General features: G+C 43.5%; 1 protein-coding gene across 1 annotated transcript in view; it reads right to left on the reverse strand.

Annotated features, from left to right (window-relative positions):
* Window positions 1–4,596: 4,596 nt before the first annotated feature.
* st8sia1 (ST8 alpha-N-acetyl-neuraminide alpha-2,8-sialyltransferase 1) overlaps window positions 4,597–20,679 on the reverse strand; it is a 28,207-nt gene continuing 12,124 nt past the window's right edge. Inside the window, exons 4-5 of the mRNA XM_081364455.1 lie at window positions 11,750–11,842; window positions 4,597–8,606 (exon numbers count right to left, since the gene is read on the reverse strand). Of these exons, the coding sequence (XP_081220581.1) occupies window positions 8,114–8,606; window positions 11,750–11,842 (586 nt within the window). The 3' untranslated portion in view covers window positions 4,597–8,113. The remainder of the gene's footprint in view (window positions 8,607–11,749; window positions 11,843–20,679) is intronic.

Consider the following 20,679-nt stretch of genomic DNA (forward strand, 5'->3'; position numbering starts at 1 on the left):
GGCCTTGTCTTTTGTTTTTTTTCCTTTTTATGTTTCTTTGTACATTTTTTCTTTTGTATGTCTGGAAAACGTTTAAAAAATTCAATAAAGATATTTGTGAAAAAAGAAACATGTAATTGAATTTACCAGGGTGACACAAACATTAACTCTTTTTGCTCTCCCCCTTGTACTCCCTTGTGTGTAGTCTTGAAGTGCAGACTTGATTACTTTACATACAATGTAGTTTTTACTAAGTGGTTGCTTTGGCGGTTATAGTGTGTTACGGTTTCTTGGGTGTTTTGGGTGGTTGCTATGACATATGGGTTCTTAAATATGCCAGTTGAGTCTGATGTGTAGTTTACTTGTTTTACAAAAAGCCTAATGTGAGCACATCCTTTTGGAATTTTGGCCCAGTTATAGCATGGAAAATTATAAAAGGATTATTCAGCTTCTCATATTCCAAAATGGATATCCGGTATCTTCATCATCACAGAGCTTTATTAGAAATCAGTGAGTGCCTGAATGGGAACAATAGTTTGTTAATCTTTCAATCTGCATGTTTAATTGAGCGAACTGACTCTTTTTAAGGCATTTATAGACTGAGGAAAGTATGATGATTCTGCTTTTCTGTGTCAGAGTAGCTCCACAATGACTTGAAAGAGTTTATTAGGAGAACACAGACTTAAATATGTTGTTTTAAATGGCCTGAGGGATAATGGCTGCTAATGTTTGATAGATGGTCAACAAAGCCCTAAAACGGGTAGAAACACTGAAGCAGTTGTGCGAGAAAGCCATGCTCATTTTCCTTGTTTTCGGAAAGCAGATTGTAATGGGGGTTATTTCAGCAGTGGCTACTGACTCAAATGCTTTGTGTTGTGACATTTTGGCATCTACAAAAGTTGCAATACAGGATGTGCAGAACCCAGAGCTGACCTAAGCAAGTTCAGCATTCAGTTTTGTTGGTCAACTGAGACAAATGTCAGATTTAGTCTTTGGAGAAGCGAAAGTATTCATATCTGCTTTACTGCATTTGGCAAATAATCTGATTAGGGGTGTCCTTTTTCATAATTGTGTTTTATTGTGGCTTTTTTGTTTCTTGGGCTGCACATTAAATTTCAAATGTGATTATATTAAGCAGGGTTTTGTAACACTCAAATGACCCGAAAAGAGGATTAAGGTCTTGTTTAAAAAGTATACAAGTATTTCAAAACCACACTAGATAAAAATTATTTTCTGGTCAGGTAAATACTACAGAAAAAAACAATGTCATTTACATAAAAAAGATAGTTCAGGCAAGAATAAAAAAAAAAACTAAGTAAATTCTATATTAGTACTCAATTCAAGCATGTAGAAATGAAAGCATAAATATCAGCGTTATACAATTAAGTAAAATTACTCAACTTTTCTGATACTGGTGTTCCCATCATGCACTGGGCCTTGAATAATTAATGAGGTTGATTTTTCACTGTTTTATGATTGCTTTTGATGTTAGTATTAGTAACTTGCCATTTTGTGACATTTGGAGTTAATTTTCTACTCAAAATAATACATTCAAACACAAAAACGATCCATCAAATGTTACCGTCGTTGTGTATTGTCTACCAAGTATCGAGGTCTCTGCATTCACATGGCATAACTTCTGAAATGTGGATAGGGTGTCTCACACAATTTCTATTGTATTAATTATAGGGCTGTCAAAAGATTAATCGCGATTAATCGCATCCAAAATAAAAGTTTGTGTTTACATAATATATGTGTGTGTACTCTGTATAATTATTTTGTATATATAAATACACACACATGCATGTATATATTTAAGAAATATTTGCATACATATACTGTATATGTTTATATATAATTTATATTATATATAAATATATATATTTTTATATATAAATTACACATTTTTCTTAAATATAAAGCATGTGTGTGTATTTATATATACAAATTTAATTATGCACAGTACACACACATATATTATTTAAACACAAACTTTTATTTTGGATGCAATTAATCGCGATTAATCCTTTGACTGCCCTAATTAATTACTTAGATATTTCTAAGTAAAGCATATACTTCAACAGCGTGGTTTAATTCAATGTCATATTGTTTGAGTGAAATATATTGCAAAGGAAACGTCAACTAAATAGATATTACTCAACCTTTTACTAGCCAAGTTAAAATGACTTATTTTCTTTGTTACTTTCACTTAACTTAGTTAAGTAGAGTTTACTTAATTCCATGGGTGAAATTTACTTAAAAAATACGCGTGTGAAATTTACTTAAAAAATATTCGTGCAAAAACTTGCCAAAGAAAAATTAAATAAATTTCGACTTAAAGGCCCGTTCACACCAAGAACAATAACTATAAAGATAACTATATTAGCATCCACACCAGCAGACGATATCTATAAATCGTCTTGACGATTTCAGGTCATTTCAAATAAGAAATCGTTCTGTTTATTCCTACTTGTGTGCTTGTCTGAGCTCGTTACAGCAGGATGGATTCTGATTGGCTGATTGGTCAATATTTTATCGTTCATCAGCTGGATAAAATCGCTCTGAAAGTGATTCTAACGTTATTGTTTCTCTGTGCTGTTATCATTATATCTGTGGTGTGAACTCAGCTATTCTTTCATTTTAAGAACTATTTTTAGAACTATATCTTTATCTATATTTTATATATACTATATTTTACATTTTTTATTGAGCGGATTCTTATTTGTCATTGACCCTACTACAAAAGACCTTGCAATTGTTTAATCTCATCTATAATGTTATTAGAAAATTGTAAGATTTATTTAAAGCAACTAAAGTTGATATTATATTACAAGTACTTTTAGACGCTTGGCCATTTTTTTGTCACTGGACAATAAATGCAAAATCTACACACCATGAAACCCACCATATTTGAGCTAACATTAGAAATTCAAATGCCAATCAATCCTGGATTTTTGAATAGAAAAACAGTCTGCCTCCACCTTCAGGGCAAGAGCGGAGTATGTCGAACTGACCTGTGCTATGCCTGGGCATGCAAGTGGAAGTGTCTCTTCCACTCACACATCATATCTACAAGGACAGATTATGGTCTGACGAGGCTCCCAGGGGCACCAGCCACTTTGTAGATTCTCTCGTCACAAAAATGAGAAATAAAGCCGTGTTTGCAAAATCAAAAGTTGCAATTACAAGAATAAACACACCATGCACATTATATACATTAATATTAATAAACAATACTATGACTAATATATAACATCAAAGCTTTAAAAAAGGTGCGGTCACATTTACAGTTGGACAAATTTTCAGAGTCAAAATCCAGTCATTTCAATAGCAATCCACGCGATCAGGAATTCCGTGTTCCGGTTCAAAGTTAGTCGTGTGAATTCGCTGCACTGACCAACAGAAATTTACTTGGTTTGAAAGCAACTTCTGTTTGAACTGCGCATTATGAATCGCCACATTATTGACTATAGACAATGGACTATTTTATCCACAAAAGATGGAACTCACCCGTGTGTGCATGATGGGACACTGTCAGTTTACTCCTTTAAATAATTTTCCAAACACTTGTAGAAAATTTTGGAAAAATTAATCAATTCTGCAGGTTCGCCTGATAAAAATGTGTCATGTGGAAAAGCATTGCTTTACTGATACAATAAACAATGGAGTTCTAATGGTGTGTAGTGCAGATAAGTCAATCTGAAGATCAAGATGTCAGTATTGCGATTCGAGTAGGCCTACTTGTCTTCAATGCAGGTCATTTCAAATTAGAAAGCTTCTGACATTTGGCCACTGTGGTTTTTTGCAGAGAAGTAAATGCACTGAATTTTAGGACCTGCATCCTGTTGTGCAACACTTGTGGGCTCCATGCAAAAAGATGCACTTTCAAATATCCTCTGAGTCTTTGTTATTATATATATAACTATAACTATGTTATAAGCATAAATGACAAAAATGTGTGCAAGCATAGCTACATAATGTTGCCTGTCTGCAAATGGAAAGACACTTATGTGGGTGTTTAAAATTGCTTCTTCTAATTTGCATTGCAATCCTTTTACAGCACCCAATTGGCTAATTTAAAAAAAAAAAAGTCGTTGACATAGACGTTGACCTCACTGGAGACTCAGTGTAGCAGCAGACCTCCAACGTGAACACCCACACAAGTATGAAACGCATTATTATTCCAGAAACGAAAGCCTCACAGTTACACACATGGAACCTTAGAAACCATTATGCGTATCCTGAATGGTCATACATTTTTTTTTTCTGATTAAATGGTTACTTATGGACTAAAAATAAAGGAGAATTTTCTGGGTTCAATATTTAAAAAAAAAAGAGAGAGAGAAAAAAAAAGTAGCAGCTTCCCAAACTATCTATCTATCTATCACACATTTCTCTCCCTCTTCATTTCTCTCTCAACAAATGACACCTTTGGCCATCTCCAAGAAGGCAGCTGGGCCCTGACATTAAAAATATATTGGATAGGAAATGGGTGTTTAGACAGGCTGTCAGTCTTGTGAAGCACATGTACTAAAAATGAAATCCAATATTATATATAACATTTCAAGACACAAATCTAAATGAATATAGATGCAATTGACACACACAGCAGCAGATGAGTTGACAGGATGTCTTTATTGTTTGAAAGCAGTATTTGCTTACTTTTAACACAATTGTTTTTCATTATTGGCATAACTCATGTGGACCGTAAACAACGTTTAGCCCCGTTCCTGTTAGATTGTTACATGCTCAAGTACAAAAACCATTACCCAACTGCTTGAGCCAGGAATTGACATGATAGGACACATTTACAACTTAGCGGAGTAAAATGTACTTAAATACCTAAGATCCAAGCTCCCATGAGTTTCATCAATGAATTTAAGTGAATAAAACAGTTGAGGTAAGCTCAGTTTCAGCAGGGCACACACCCTCATATGGCTCACAGGGCAAAACTTAAAATACATAATAGTTAGTGAGTTTCTCAGTCAAAATCAGTTTCAAAAACCAATTACATATCACAGTCGTGCATGCCTAGTTACAAACAACAACCTCACTCTGTCACAAAACTGAACAGCACAAAAAGGTGGAAAAAAATTAAGATAATCATCAGCTCCAGCATTTAACACTTTCTAAAGCTTCATATACGATAAAGATGTGGTTTTATACCAATTAAGCAATGTTAAAAAAAAATTACAGTAATGTACAGTATGTTGGTCCTTCAACAACCGCATGCTAAGATAATGTGAAACTTCCCTCCAGGAATTTAACTTCATTCATCATAAATTATAAGTCTTTCTGCATTGTTACACATCAGCCTTGATTGAAAAATCCTAACAAAAAAACACAAACAATTGAGGTTAAGTTTGAGTTTGGGGGAATAAAATAAATAATCCTTAGACTCAAAACTTGTTCTTGATAAAAATGATGTCCTTGGCCTTTTTTAATACTGATAAAGGCACTCATTGGCTTAAAGTGTGAAAATATGGTAATGGTAATTTCTCAATACTCAAGATACTCAAATGACGGCACACGTTTCCTTTGCTATCAGGGCAAACCTCAAGAAACCAGTTAAAAACACTCCTCGGTCACATTCACCCCAAAATCTAAAGAACAAAATGGCCTTTTTAATGACAATTAATACTTCTGGAAGTACACATTTATGTATTTATGCAGCATTATTTGTTGTACATCTGTTCCTTTGTCATTTATTTCCCAAACACATTAAGATATCAGGGAAAATTGTCAAATTTTCAGGGTTTTTTTCTTTTCATTGGGGTTGAAATGTGACCTGGTTATTTTTTTTGTCAACGATTAAATAGCCTGCAGTAGGTCTAGGCCAACTTAGATACATTAATGCACAAAACAGTCTACGCAAGAATGTGTACACAACCACTTCTAGCTAAAAATGTCAACACATTTCATAATCAATTCCAAGTCCACTTTTTTTTTTTGCCACAGAAGGCGCCATAGCGCAAGTTTTCTAATTCTACATTTAGAAAACTGACTAGAATTAGATGATGGAACAACAGTTTGAAGAAAATTTCACAAACCAAGTTCGTTAAACTGACGACATGTTTACAGCTAGCTGTCTGAATGCTAACACACCTTCTTTAGATGGCAGAAACATTTAAAGGCAACTCCATTGTCCCCTTTAAGAGAAAAAAAAAAGAGTAAATGATATCATCATTTACACACCTTCATGTCGTTCTAAACTCTTAAGACAAACCTGAGAGATTTCGGTCTCTTCATTGAAAGTCCAAAACTTGGGCTACCAAAGTACACCAAACTATTTAAAAAAGTTCAAGCGAGAACCAACGAGGTTTGTTCTCAGGTGTCAAGAAAGTACCATTGAGTTTCCGTTTATCTTGCCATGTTCTAAGCATGCGTTGTTCTAAGCAATGTTCATAAATGAATAAAAGCCTAAATAAAATTATATGAAGCAATCGTGCGCCTTTAGTAGACTTGGATGAAACCACTTGCTTGCTTTTACGATCTCTCTGTGAATATTTTGAAGCATCAAAGTGGAAGATTCCCTCTGAAAGTCCATTCAAGTTTTTCCTTAGACTTCATGAAATCTCTCAGGTTTCATAAAAAAAAAACAAAAAAACTTCTGTGCTTTGAAGATAAACAAAAGTCTTAGGGGTATTTAATGAAAGAATATTCATTTTTGGTACTGAGGTTTCTGGCTTTATACATTATAGTGCATATTTCCTACAACTGTCTGTCAGTGATGTATATTCAGACTAACCTGGAGTGCATGCGTTACAGCTAGCACCTACAAGATTTAAACCTAATTCCCTGTGTGCAGTTTAACGCGCGCGCGCACACACACACACACACACACACACACACACACACACACACACACACACACAAATGCCTATTAATAAGTCAAGGAAACAAGTTACTGGGCAGACCACAAAATGGCTGCCATTACATTCAGAGAACCCATGATTCTTGTGGAAACAGTAACAAAACTGGTGATTGACTATATACATGTTCCAAACCAGGTGTCCAGCACCTTAGCAGGCAAAAAAACGTTTATCGTATGATTGGTGCCCCTTCAACCATGTCACAATGGCTCATTCCACCACTGCGTAACATCAATGCCTGATTCCCAAACACATATAACACAAATGATAATTAAAGATGCTGCCACAGGAGTCACGCAGAAGGTTATCGCACTTTAATTGGCACTCGAACCATTCACTCCCTCTTCTATGGAATTTGTGCCTCGACGTCTTCCAAAGCCTTTCATCCATTGTTGTGGAAGTCTTCAAACTGGACGTGTTCTCTCAACCCATGACTTCCCAATCCAAACATGACAAAACACTGTGTCATGTACGAAATCTATCTCATGACAGATCTAGACTGACAAGATGTTTCTCAGTAGAGGTCCCGTTTCACTGAACTTTAAGAATAAATAAAAGCAGAAACACTTACTCACAATAATACATGAACCGGCAGCCTTCACTTTAAACCGGTTTCAAATTTATGAAACGTGTTTTTAAACGCTGGCTGTACAGCGTTTACATTCAATGCCCTTTTCCCTTTTACAGGCTTAACCTGTTTTTACACTGATTTGTATAAATTCAGACACTGCAAGAACGATTTTCACATTATTCCTTTTCCCAGTTCCTCAAATCTCCAAAAGAATCACAAATAATTTTATGCAATCAAAGCATTGCTCTCCTTTTCTGATTTCCCATTTTAAGATCTTAAGACATTGTTTGAAGCAGCCCCTTCCCTAATCTATCTTTACATTAAGTGAACAAATAGCTCCTAGGTTCAAGGGTCCAACTGCTGGTAGATGCAGTTTAAATGCATTTAAAGATGCATTTTATATGCACCCATCCCCCGCCCCCCATCCCCCCGGTACTTCTACAGAAACACAAGCTTCCAGTGAGCGCATACATGAGGATGGGTACGCATGCAAGTCTTTTTCAACAGTCCCTCGGCAATAAGAGGGAAGGGTTTTAGTAGCAGTTAAGGGTCAAGCATATAGACACCAAAGAGAGGCCCAGATTGGGGGGTGGGGCATCACCTCACAAGCCACAGTATTCTCATGCTAATCACAGGATGGCCGTCCTGTTCCTGTGGGGATAAATGGAGTTGCCCCTGGCAACCCTTGCACTTATTTTTCCCTCTTCAGCTCCTGCCCCTCTTTCTCACAATTGCCGACCCGCATACGCAGTGTGCCGCTCTTGTGCAAGTGCCAGAGTTGCAGGAACTCCTCAGGCATGGCGTGAAATCTCGAGGATGGGAGAATGTTGTCATAATAGTGGTGGCTGACCGGTCGCTCATTTAGCCCCACCGAAAATGGCCAAAAACCATAAGTGGTCACCTCTTCACACAAGCCAAGGGCAAGGCTCACCAAGAACAACCCCGTGGAGAGCCGTTTGCCATGGACGCCGTGGTTCTTCCAGAATCGACCGACATTTTTAAGGAAGTCTGGATTAGCAAAGAGGACAGTCTGGCTGGAGGCGGAGTCTGCAAGGGTATGGTATGCCCGCAGGGAGGGGTCAGTGCCGGGCTTCATAGAGAATGCTGGTATGTAGATGTAGCTGGAACCATATGCCTTCATGCTCTCTACGAAGGATTTGCGGGACCAAAGCAGGTTCTGAAAGCTGATGAGGAAAAAGAGGATTGATTAGATAAGTCAAAATAGCCACAGAATATAGGATAATAAGAAGATAAAAGGATCCTTATAAGATCATAATATCACTACTTTGGTTAGAGAGGACGTTGCCATTTTTGTGTAATATCCCTGCCAGTGTTTCATGTTTGAAAACTATCCTTTCTGTAACAATTGTTTCATGTAAAGATTTTTATTTTATTTTGTAATTTTCACTATGGCCACAATGGATATTGTGAATTCTTTGATGGGATTTTATTTTTTGATATAATCTAACTGTCAGTCCATGAGCCATGGCTAACTTTAGCTCTTTATTTAAACTGTATCTTCTTAGACATCCTGTAATTTCTTTGGCATTGAGGGAATAATAAAGTTATAATAAATAAAGTGCTTGAGCTTGTTTCTGAATTTCTGAAATACCTTACGAATACTTGTAATACTAGGGCTACTCGATTCTAGTTTTTAGATTGTAAATCACAATTATTGGTAGGCAATACGAGTCATTTCACAATACGAGTCATTTTTAATATCAGTAAAAATTCACAATTATCGATAATTCAGCTAAAACTAATACTAGGTTAACTAACGTAAGAAAAAGGTCCTCAATTACATAAGACAAGTAAACAGTCAGCAATACAATAAGAACAAAGAAACTACTTACAAACAAAACTGACAAATAGATAGGTACAACAGAACAAAAATACAAATTAAATTAAGTTTTTCACGAAGATGAGCTAACAGTGGTATTCATACAAGTAATAGCCTACAACACAAAATTGAAAAATCAAATGTAAAATAACACTGCATAGTCTTACTGTACACAGTAAATACAGATTAATTCTTATTAAAGATACTTAAGTTATTCAGTCAAAATCAGTGAGTGATTTTCCTTTGTTGTTTGATTATCATTAATGACAGACTGCAGCAGGTTTATTAAGCTGCTGTCACTTTAAGAGCTAATGCACGGATCCAATATACTGTTACACACGCGTTTTCTTTCTCAACCGTGTACGTTTACTTAAGACATAACCCACTGTGTTTACATGGCATTTTGACATTTTATCCGCGTTCAGCTCCAACTTGGAGCGAGCACACAGAAAGCTGACCTGGGGAACAGTGTCTCTTAATGCGCTTTTAATAACACTGCTTAATATCAAACATGTCCTGCAGTTTTGGGCTGCACGATGTATCGTTTTAGCATCGATATCGCGATGTGAGCATCCACGATAGTCACATCGCAGGATGTGTGATGTCAAGAATAGACCAGCTGATCCGTGATTCATGATCCGTATGGGCCAGCTGCTACCTGGCCCTTAACGCATGTGATTCGCTGATTAATTGCAAAGTTTAACCATCATAGAGTGAAATTTTTAAGTCCTGTCAGTTTAAACATCAAGCGCAAGAAGTGTGCTCACGGAGAGCTGGGCAGACACAAAGTTCAGCGCTCTTTCTCTTATTTCCGAGCTTGAACGGACAAGAGAATTCAAAATTAAGTCAGAATGCCCGTCTCGGTGAATATCCTCATAAACAGTCGGTTGTGCAGGGGTTTTCCTGCATTTTTTTGGCAGACTCCAAAGTGAATTTTTGTCCCGCCAAAGCCTTATTTGATCGGTGAGTGATGTAGAATAGAATGACTGAATAGTCATAGATCGGAGTGATGATCGGAGTAGAATAGATCGGTGAGTGATGTACTGTAGAATAGAATGACGCATCTCAGAGAGAGAGAGAGAGAGAGAGAGAGAGAGAGAGAGAGAGAGAGAGAGAGAGAGAGAGAGAGAGAGAGAGAGAGAGAGAGAGAGTGAGAGTGAGAGAGAGTGAGAGAGTGTGAGAGAGAGAGCTCTCTCTCCCTCGCGCAGATTAATCAAAATCAATTGACGCGATGGTAAAAGGTCGGAAGACCGAAGTTTCACCTGTAGCTTTCGGAGATGTGTTTCTCCTGAATTACCACAGGGTGTGAATTGTGCAAAAAAAAAACGTTGCTTTATCTTCTCTAAAAAGCGTTCCGCCTATTCAGCGGACAAACCACAATTTCAATAAACAAAAAAACCTATCCAGTGATGAAATGTTTTCTGTGTTGACAAATCTTGTGCGATGTCCTAAACTGCCGAGATCACACAATGTGTGCCATAGGCTACACGTTCACTAATGACATGTCCAATTCGCAAACTAATGACTCCTTTGAACCGATTCACTTTAATCTGGTGAAATCTCGCAATATATAATCGCAGAAAAATAAAATATCGCAATGACATTTTTTCCCAATATCGTGCAGCCCTACAGCAGTTTACCAAAACAGACTGCATTTTACAACACTCACTTGTTTGGCAGATTTGGATGTTGAGTTTGGGCTTTTAGGGTGGAACAAAAGATCACTGTGGCACAACAATTGTTTGACCTCAATTATCTTAATTTCATAATCGATGGAAGCCAAAATCGAAAATCAATTACGATTAATCGCATAGCCCTAATTAGAACACAAGCATATTAATAAAAATAATTAAATTGAAAATATTTGACCATGGTAGTACTAACACCAATGCACTTGAGACTAGAGATCTCATGCCAGCTAATGCAAGAAGTAAAAGAGATAATCCACTAAGAAAGGTCAATATCCATCCCTCAAGTAGGCTGTTTGGGGAACTGAGAGTCCCTTTCGGACAATCCGGTCATGCTGTTTGCCGCATGCTACTGACTTCCCCAGAAGCCACAAATAGCTTCTGGTGGTTTCATATAGAAGAACTATGAACTGTCAGACAACAGAATGCATTGTAATTGTAAAATAAGTTGAACAAGACATGGGACAGATAGAAAAAAGTGTGTGAGAGAAGCATTATTTTATTGAAACAACTACAGTCTTGTGGGTGGACAAAGACAAAACTAAAGTGCCAAATCAAAACAACAACGCAATTTATCCAGGTTTGACTTTAGAGATGAAAAAATTGATTTATGTGTGCCCATTAGTGATGTTAAAAGTTTCAATCCAATGTTAATACTAAAATAATAAAAAGCTAATTCAATTAAACAATTTCAATATATGCCACTTTGGAATCCAAATCATTGTTATTGTTATCCAATACGGAATGGTTGGTATTGTGATCATATAAACCCATCCAAAATAAAGAGAAGACAACATACCTCTTTTCAATAATGCTAGGATTTGCGCTCACCAGGTGTGTTCTGGTACCAACATCAGCGGTGTACTCTTTGGACAAAGGAGGAAGGTTACATCTAGAGGTAGAGGAGATGAAGAGGGATTGAAGAAAAATGGTTGTTGGGAGTGATGTTACTCTGTCTATGTCATAAAACAAGTCGTTAAAAACAACAAAGTCTTACATTTATTAATTAAATACAGTAATGAAAGTCACAGGTTTTATTGTGTGTGATTCATCAATGCATGGTATTTGTTAGATTCTTACATTACTGCTGTTGTGTTCCACAAAAGAATATATATGGGTCTGGAAGGACATGAGCATCTAAATAATGACAGAATCATCAGTCTTCAGAATCTAAACACTGCATGAAAAGTGGCCCTCCAGGAGCATGATTGGACACTCCTGGGTTAGCACATAGCGACACACTCTAGCCCCTGGCTCACTGATACTCTTTGTGACTATCAGATCAAGCTCAGCACTGCAGAGATGAAAATGGCCAAATCAAGAGACACAGCTGACCTGAGCAAGTATCAATCTCTCCTGTCCTCTGCCTTTATGTTTCTTTCAGCAACCATCAGTGACCGCTTTTCTATGCCACGCACCCACAACTAACCACTAACTACATGCACTCCTCTATTCTGCTCTTTTTCCCTCATCTCCAATCCCTTTTAGACCAAATTCTCTCCAATATTCTGTAGGAGACTCCAACGGTCTAACTCTCACTCATGCAGGGAAAGTTGAAAGTCATGAGAGATAAGGTTATGACATAATTCAGCAAACTCAGGTAACCCGCTACTCAAAAAAGTCAACACTTCACCTTACAGCAGTCAAAAATTACAGACTAGCCTCTCTCCTTACTCTTCTGTCAAAACGCCTAGGTATTTAATCAGTTCTATGTTTTTCTTTCACAAAACAAGCTTTTTGATAAGCAATCTCGCTTCAAAAGCAGACATTCCACCAAGACCACCTGCTGGGTTTCAATATATCTCTATAATGGCTGGCAAGAGCGAACTCCAGGTCATCTGTCCTCATTGCTTTGCTGACTTATATACTGTAAATCACCTGGGAGTTCATTTATAACCGTTGCGTACGCACAAACAGGCCCTGAAAGAGGCGTACGTCCGACGCATAAGTTGTGATTTATAAAAACAAACTTGACGGGAAAATTTGCGCACCTGCACGCAAACTCTGACCCATGCGTACGAACGTTTTGGAGATGGAGCAGTTTGGCGACACCGATGGTGAGCTGGAGTTAAGTGTCTTTTTGGTCACTTTTAGACAGAAAATCTAAAGAAAATTAAACATATACAGAAAGATAATACAAATACAATTTCAATCACCAAGCCTGTCACTTGAAGCAAATATCCATCCCATCTTAAATGTCCGCGCCAGCGAGCGCGTTGGGCCGTTTAGTGAAACTGACGCAAATACCAGTTTAAATAAATAAAATAATGATTTAAACTATGTTTTACTTCTGATATAAACATTTAGATTAAATATGCCATTCAAATTAATGGAGTTAAACACTTAAACATGAAATCATTACTGAGAAGTTACAACATTTTTTATATTCAAATTCAATCAATAGAAATATTTGTTGCGGATGCGGTGTTTTTGAACACTTTTCCTGTGGCGTGCTGTGTTTAAATGTTTTAACCACAAAGATAACTGCTTATCATGATAATACCAGACTGTCTGAGAAAAAAGTTTCGTGCAAATAATGCCCAAGGCCTATCTGCTTCAATTAAAAATACAATTCGGCCAGTGGGAAAGAGTGAGAAAAACTTTCTCTGAAATGTATTTTATACACTATTTGATTTATGTATTCAAAAACAAGGCAAGGATAGGCAACTACATGGTTTTATTAATGTAATGTGTCTTGTACCGTTAAACGTTATCACGTGGATGAATAATCATATGCAAATGATATGCAGATGAGGATCTGCATAGTAAAACTAGGCGTTGTAAGCTCCATATATGGTTAGTTCGGGGAGGAGACGCATGTGCGCACAATCTTCCGCTGACTGGGATTTATGAAGTGAATTCTGCGCAGGTTCTGGCTTTATAAGTCTCAATATTTTTTTTGCGTACGCCTTTTTTGGCTTTCGGGCGCACGTACACTTTTAGTAAGCTTCCTACGCACAGTTTTATAAACGAGACCCCAGATCCTCCAGTCCAGCAACCCTGACCTGAACATCACAGGTATGGCACTTTAGTGGTTTCAGTCTCACCTCACAGGCAGATCCTTCAAGATTTTCTGGAGAGGAGGGGTGTCTGAGTTAATCGCTGGGGTGCCTCAAGGTTCAGTGCTTGACCCTCTCCTTTTCATGATATACACAACCTCACTAAGCTTGCTCAAAAAGGCACATAGCTTTTCCTGTGGAGATGATATGCCTGTTGTTCCAACTTGACAACCTCAATGCCCAGCTTCCATCTCAACAAAAGTTGTTCTTACTCCACTGTCTACTTGTAGCTGCCTAATACAAATTCAAGGATTTGATTCTGGCCTTGAGGACTGCCCTTTCACCCGCACCCATGTTAACAGGTTAGAGCTTTCACACTGCACGCGGATGCGGTCAGGCAATGCGTTCCAGGAGCACCGAGTCTATTTCTGCTGTGCTGCACGCACTGAATTAAAGTGACAGCGCATGGTTCATGGTTAAACAACACAGATTGACATGAAAATATAATAATCTCACCACAAATGCATTTAATTAAATAAAATGTAGTAATCTCACCATAAATGTATTTAATTAAATACTACTATTTTTCACAGTCATCTTTTTACTTTAAGACCGAGGTAAAGCAAGGAAAACTATACTATTTACCTCAACAAGGCGACATAAACGATACTCGGTTACTCACGTAACCTCGGTTCTCTCTAGAGAGGGAACGAGTATTGCGTAAGCTTGCTTACGCTGCGGGAAAGTCTTCTTTTCTCGAGATACTGAAGCCAAAAATTATCCTTAATTTCATTTTTTGTCAACGCAGTGCAGCTGCGGGCAGCTGAGCTAGAGCGGCATACTGCGCGCTCATTGGCTGCCGCGCGGCAACTGCTTAAGCCTACCAGTGAGCCTGGCGTGACGTCACGCCCAATGAGGGCGCGCGCGCCCTAGCGCGTCACAGCCCGCCAGAATGGGCGGCGTCAGAGCATATATAAGGAAGGCTCGTAGGCTATATTCTCTGTTTTCTGTCGAATGAAGCGACACGAGCTACAGGCTTCAAGCACGGCAGGGAACGCAATACTCGTTCCCTCTCTAGAGAGAACCGAGGTTACGTGAGTAACCGAGTATCGTTCTCTTACGAGAGGTTCTCTCGTATTGCGTAAGCTTGCTTACGCTGCGGGAACCCCTTGTCCACGCCGTGCGAGCCTAACAATCACGTATGACTCTATGAAGAGCATAGAGGTGAAAAACAGGTGGCCAGCGGTGCGGGCCAACACATGTTCATAAGCACATCTAGGGAACGCAAGAACGGCAAGGCCGGTCTATGTATACTGACCCTGAGCGTGCAGCTCAACAGACAAGCTAGTCAATAGTACAACCTGCGCATATGGGCAGGACATGAACACGACTAGACTGACAGAAGTTTCGCCTGCAGAGCGGGAACTTCCAGGTTATAAAACCTAACAAAAGTGGAGGGGGACGCCCAGCCCGCCGCCATACAAATGTCATGAATGGAAATCCCGCTGGACCATGCCCACGATGAGGCCATGCCTCTGGTGGAATGAGCCCGTATGCCCAACGGACATTGCAGGTCTTTTGACGCATATGCTGCCGCAATAGCGTCCACTATCCATCTGGATAGCGTCTGTTTCGAGGCGGCGCGACCCTTAGCGCGCCCTCCAAACGAAACGAAAAGCTGCTCTGAGAGCCTGAAGGCTGCAGAGCGCGTGACATAACACCTTAACGCCCTGACCGGGCAAAGGCGGTTGACACCCTCCTCACTGCCGGATGACGGCAGGGCCGATAGGGTAATGACTTGAGCCCTAAAGGGAGTACCTAACACTTTGGGGACATAGCCGTGCTTCGGTTTGAGAATGGCTAACGAGTCGTTAGGTCCAAACTCGAGGCACGACGCGCTGACAGACAGCGCATGCAAATCGCCCACTCGTTTGACTGAAGCTAGAGCTAGCAGAAAAACGGTTTTAAGCGTCAAGTATTTCAACTCCACAGAGTCCAAAGGCTCGAACGGATGCACTTTCAGGGACTCTAGGACCAGGGACAGGTCCCAAATAGGGACTGACGGGGGCCGGGGAGGGTTCATCCTCCTGGCCCCTCGCAGAAAACGGGTGATGAGTTCATCCCTGCCCAGTGAGCGGCCGCGCGCCGAATCGGCGAACGCTGCTATGGCCGCGACGTAAACCTTGAGCGTGGAGGGGGACCTGCCCGCGTCCAACATCTCTTGGAGAAAGTTCAATACCTGTGGGACTCCACAGGACTGAGCATTAGAACCCATTTCCACACACCATTTGTTAAACACTGACCATTTAGACGCATAGAGCCGCCTCGTCGAGGGGGCTCTGGACTGCGTGATCGTGTTAATTACCCCTTCTGGCAGATCAACGAATATCCGTTGATTTCCCACGCATGCAGAGACCAGTGCTCTGGATGGGGATGCAGAATCGACCCTCGAGCTTGAGAGAGAAGATCTCTCCTCACCGGGATCGGCCATGGGGCTGTGTCTGTCAGCCTCATCAGCTCGGAAAACCATGGTTGGTTTTCCCAGCGCGGGGCTATGAGGAGCGCTGCGCAGTTCGTCTCCCTGATCCTCGCTAGCACTTGAGGCAGCATCGAGATCGGGGGGAACGCATACAGCGGAACGCTGGGCCATGTTTGGGCCAGCGCGTCCTCGTGTTTCGAGAAAAACCTCTGGCACTGAGCGTTCTCGCTCGCGGCGAAGAGGTCGATCTCCGCTTTGCCAAAGCGATGCCAAAGCGCTTGGACCGTCTGGCGGTGTAGAGACCATTCCCCTGGGGGAACGTTGTCCCTGGACAGTCTGTCCGGGCCGTCGTTGAAGCGACCGGGTACATGAGCTGCCCTTAGGGAGCGCAGCGGGCCCTGAGCCCAGGATAGGAGGCGCTCTGTGAGAGCGCGCAGGGCTCTGGATCTGATTCCGCCCTGGCGGTTCACGTAAGACACTACTGACATATTGTCCGAGCGGACTAGCACATGGTGTCCCCGTAGGAGTGGTAGAAAGTGCTTCAGCGCTTTCTCGACCGCCAGCATCTCTAGACAGTTTATGTGAAGGCTTTTCTCCGTATTCGACCACCGGCCGCAAATCGGACTGCCCTCGTGAGTCGCTCCCCAACCCATGTTGGACGCATCTGTCGAGACCACTTTGCGGTGTGCGATGACCCCCATCGACACTCCCCGCTGAAACCATTCGGCCGCCAGCCAGGGCTGCAGGGCTGAGACGCAGCGCTGAGTCACTCTGACTGGTGCACGGCCCGAAATCCATGCTTTGCGGGACACTTCCGACTTTAGCCAGCACTGAAGCGGGCGCATTCGAAGTAAACCCAGCTGCAGGACCGCTGCGGCTGACGCCATATGGCCCAAAAGCCTCTGAAAGGTTTTTAGGGGAAAAACTTTTCCCACCTGAACGGAAGCGGCGAGGTGCCGAACACGGCGCGCGCGCTGTGTTGACAGTCTGGCCGTCATCGCCGCCGAATCCAGATCTATACCCAGGAAAGTGATAGACTGGCTGGGGGTTATAGAGCTCTTGTCCCAGTTCACGGAAAGACCCAGGCTTTCCAAATGACCGAGAAGCGCTTTCTTGTGAGAAACTAGTTCCTCTGTTGACTGCGCTATAATGAGCCAATCGTCCAGATAGTTCAGAATTCGCATCCCTTTCGATCTCAGGGGTGCGAGGGCCGCGTCCATGCACTTCGTAAAAGTACGGGGTGCCAGGGACAAGCCGAACGGCAGGACGGTGTACTGATATGCCTGACCGTCGAAGGCGAATCTCAAGAATGGCCTGTGACGGGGAATAATCTGAATCTGAAAATACGCGTCTTTCAGATCGAGAGAGATGAACCAGTCCCCCGGGCGAATCTGCGCGAGGATTTGACCGGTCGTGAGCATTTTGAACGGTCGTTTCACGAGCGCTTTGTTCAAATATCTCAGATCTAGTATAGGTCTGAGCGCTCCGCCCTTCTTGGGTACGAGGAAATAGCGGCTGTATAAGCCTGCCTCGGCAGCCAGAGGGTGAACCCGTTCTATGGCACCTTTGTGCAGTAAATTCGCTATCTCTGTGTGAAGCAGATGGGCTGCATCTGCTTTCACTTGTGTCTCGACCCGGGCGCGAAAACGCGGGGGGCGGCGAGCGAATTGAAGCGAATAGCCCTTTATCACTGTGTTTAATACCCATTCCGACATTCCCGGAATAGCTTTCCATGCATTCGCACTCATAGCTAGGGGTCGGATAGCCTCCGGGTCCCGCCCGCCGCACAGCGCGGGACGGGGAGCCTGTGGCGGTATGTGCGCGAGTCGCGCAGTGACAGTGAGGGGAGACGGGGGCTCGCTGATAGCGGCAGCCGGCTGAATGACGCTGTGAGAGAGCGTTTTGAGCAACGGCTCGCGGCGCGGAAGCGGGGCGGGCTCGTGAGTGTGTACATGAGAGCGTGCGTGCTGTATAGCGGGCACAGGACTCTTTATTAACGCACAGCCGGCGGTGGAGTGCTTTCGTCCCCGAATGTGTGAGGCAGAGCGGGCACTGTGTAGGTGTGAGCACTGGGTTGTGGGCACGTGACCTACAGCTAACACTCGAGCGGCCGTAGCGCGCTTTATGTGAGTGCACTCTGTGGGGTACACAGGGGGGATTGTGCTTGTGTGTAGTGATGAGCACTGGGGTGTGGGCATGTTTACTACACTCATAGCACTGACGGCGTGAGCCGGATGACCAGATTTTACACTCTTTATTCGATTTATCTGGGTCGCCGTAAAAACGGCGTTTGTGTGCAGGCGAGAGAGTTGAGAAACTGGCTCGTTGGCTGCGGTGGACACTACTGCAGTAGCCTTTATCAAGGGGACTGGCAGAGGGATACAGGTTAGCTTCGACGGCGGTCCGGCCGCGGCGGGACTCAACCGTCTTTTCCTCCTTGCGAGTGCTAGGAGGATTTCGCAGGCTCGGTTTTCAGCGAAACTCTAGGCCGGGGACCCCGCGGGGGTGGCGGCCTGTGTTGGCTGGTGGAGCGGGACCTGGGTCGGCCGCGCTGACGCTGCTGCGATGCTGGAGGTCGGGAGGGGCGCCGCGTGGGACTGCGTGCAGGAGGCTGAGTTCTAGAGCGGCCTGCAGCGGAGCTCGAGCGGCGGGGCAGGAAGAGGTTCATGGCCTGTGACGCCTTCTGAACTTCCGAGAAGCTGTCCACGAGGCCACTTACCGCGGGGCCGAAGAGGCCGGCGGGTGAGAGCGGGGCGTTGAGAAAAACGGACCGCTCTTGCTCTCCCATGTCGGCTAGCGTTAGCCAGAGGTGGCGCTCAATGACAGTCAGCGCAGCCATAGATCGTCCGATCGCTTGGGCTGCTGTTTTCGTCGTGCGAAGAGAGAGATCCGTCGCACTGCGCAGGTCGGTCAAAGCAGATTTATCAAGTTTTCCCTCGTCGAGCTGGCTGAGGAGGTCGGCTTGAAAAACTTGTAAAACCGCCATTGTGTGCAGGGCTGAGGCGGCTTGCCCAGCGGCGGAGAAAGCGCGGCTGGCAAACGCCGAAGTAGTCCTGCAGGCCTTGGACGGAAGGGCAGTCTTTGAGCGCCATCTCGCGGATGGGGGGCAAAGATGCGCTGCAACCGCTGGTTCGACCGGTGGGATCCGGTCATACCCTTTCTCCTTGGCTCCGTCTACGCGAGAGAGAGTAGATGAGGCCGGAGAACGGAGTCTGGCCGAAACTGGAGCGTCCCAGGATTTGGTAAGCTCCTCGTGAAGCTCCGGCAGAAAAGGCGCTGGCCTGGACACTGGAGCTCGTCGACTGGCGGGCAGGAAGCACCCGTCGAGTCTGTTGGGCGGAGTCACCGCTGGCGGGGACCATTCGAGGCCCAGGTGTTCGACTGCTGCCGTGAGGAGGCGGAGAAGCTCGGCGTCCACACTGGCGTGAGTCCTGCTGGACGCTCTGGTGGAGGAGGCGGAGCGGACAGAACCGGACCATTCCTCGCTGTCCGACGCCATTAGTGAGCACGTGTCCAGTAGCGCGTCATCATCCGCTTCATCCCCTGAGGCGACGGCATCGAGGGCGTGAGCCGTCGGCTGCGCGTCGGGAAGCGGGGGCGGAGAAGGAGAGAGCGAGGCTCGCGGGAGAGGCTCCGGCGAGGCCTTGGCTCGAGTCTCGGGCTCCGGTGGTCGCTGCGAGCGGCGTTTCTTCTTACGCGGCCCGAGGACAGTTGGAGCAGGTTCCGCGAAGAGGGCGAGTCGAGCCCGCAGGGTCGACATCGGCAGCTCTTCACAGAAAGCGCAGCCGCCCGTGGAAAGCGCGACGGCTGCGTGGTCCTGGCCCAGGCAGAGAGCGCAGAGAAGATGGCGGTCTCCGTCGCTGAGCGCGGAGCGGCATGAGCCGCACGTGGTGCGAGGCATTTGCAACAACGCCTCTGCTCTTTTAGAAAGTGCTGCGGAAGCAAGAACACACACAAAAAGAGCTTGCAAAGGATATTCGCCGGATAGCTGAGCTGGCACGGCAGGCTGAAGGCGGCGAAGATCGTCCGGCTTCCTCAGGCTGACCTAAGCTGGCTCGTTAGCTGGGCCTTGAAGGACAACGGCGACGGCTTCCTCTCCGAGATCAGCGATGCGAGTGCTTCGCTGAAAAGACAGAAATCAGAGAATATAGCCTACGAGCCTTCCTTATATATGCTCTGACGCCGCCCATTCTGGCGGGCTGTGACGCGCTAGGGCGCGCGCGCCCTCATTGGGCGTGACGTCACGCCAGG

This window comes from Scardinius erythrophthalmus (genome assembly GCF_964197995.2).
Source record: "Scardinius erythrophthalmus genome assembly, chromosome: 4".
NCBI lineage: Eukaryota > Metazoa > Chordata > Actinopteri > Cypriniformes > Leuciscidae > Scardinius > Scardinius erythrophthalmus.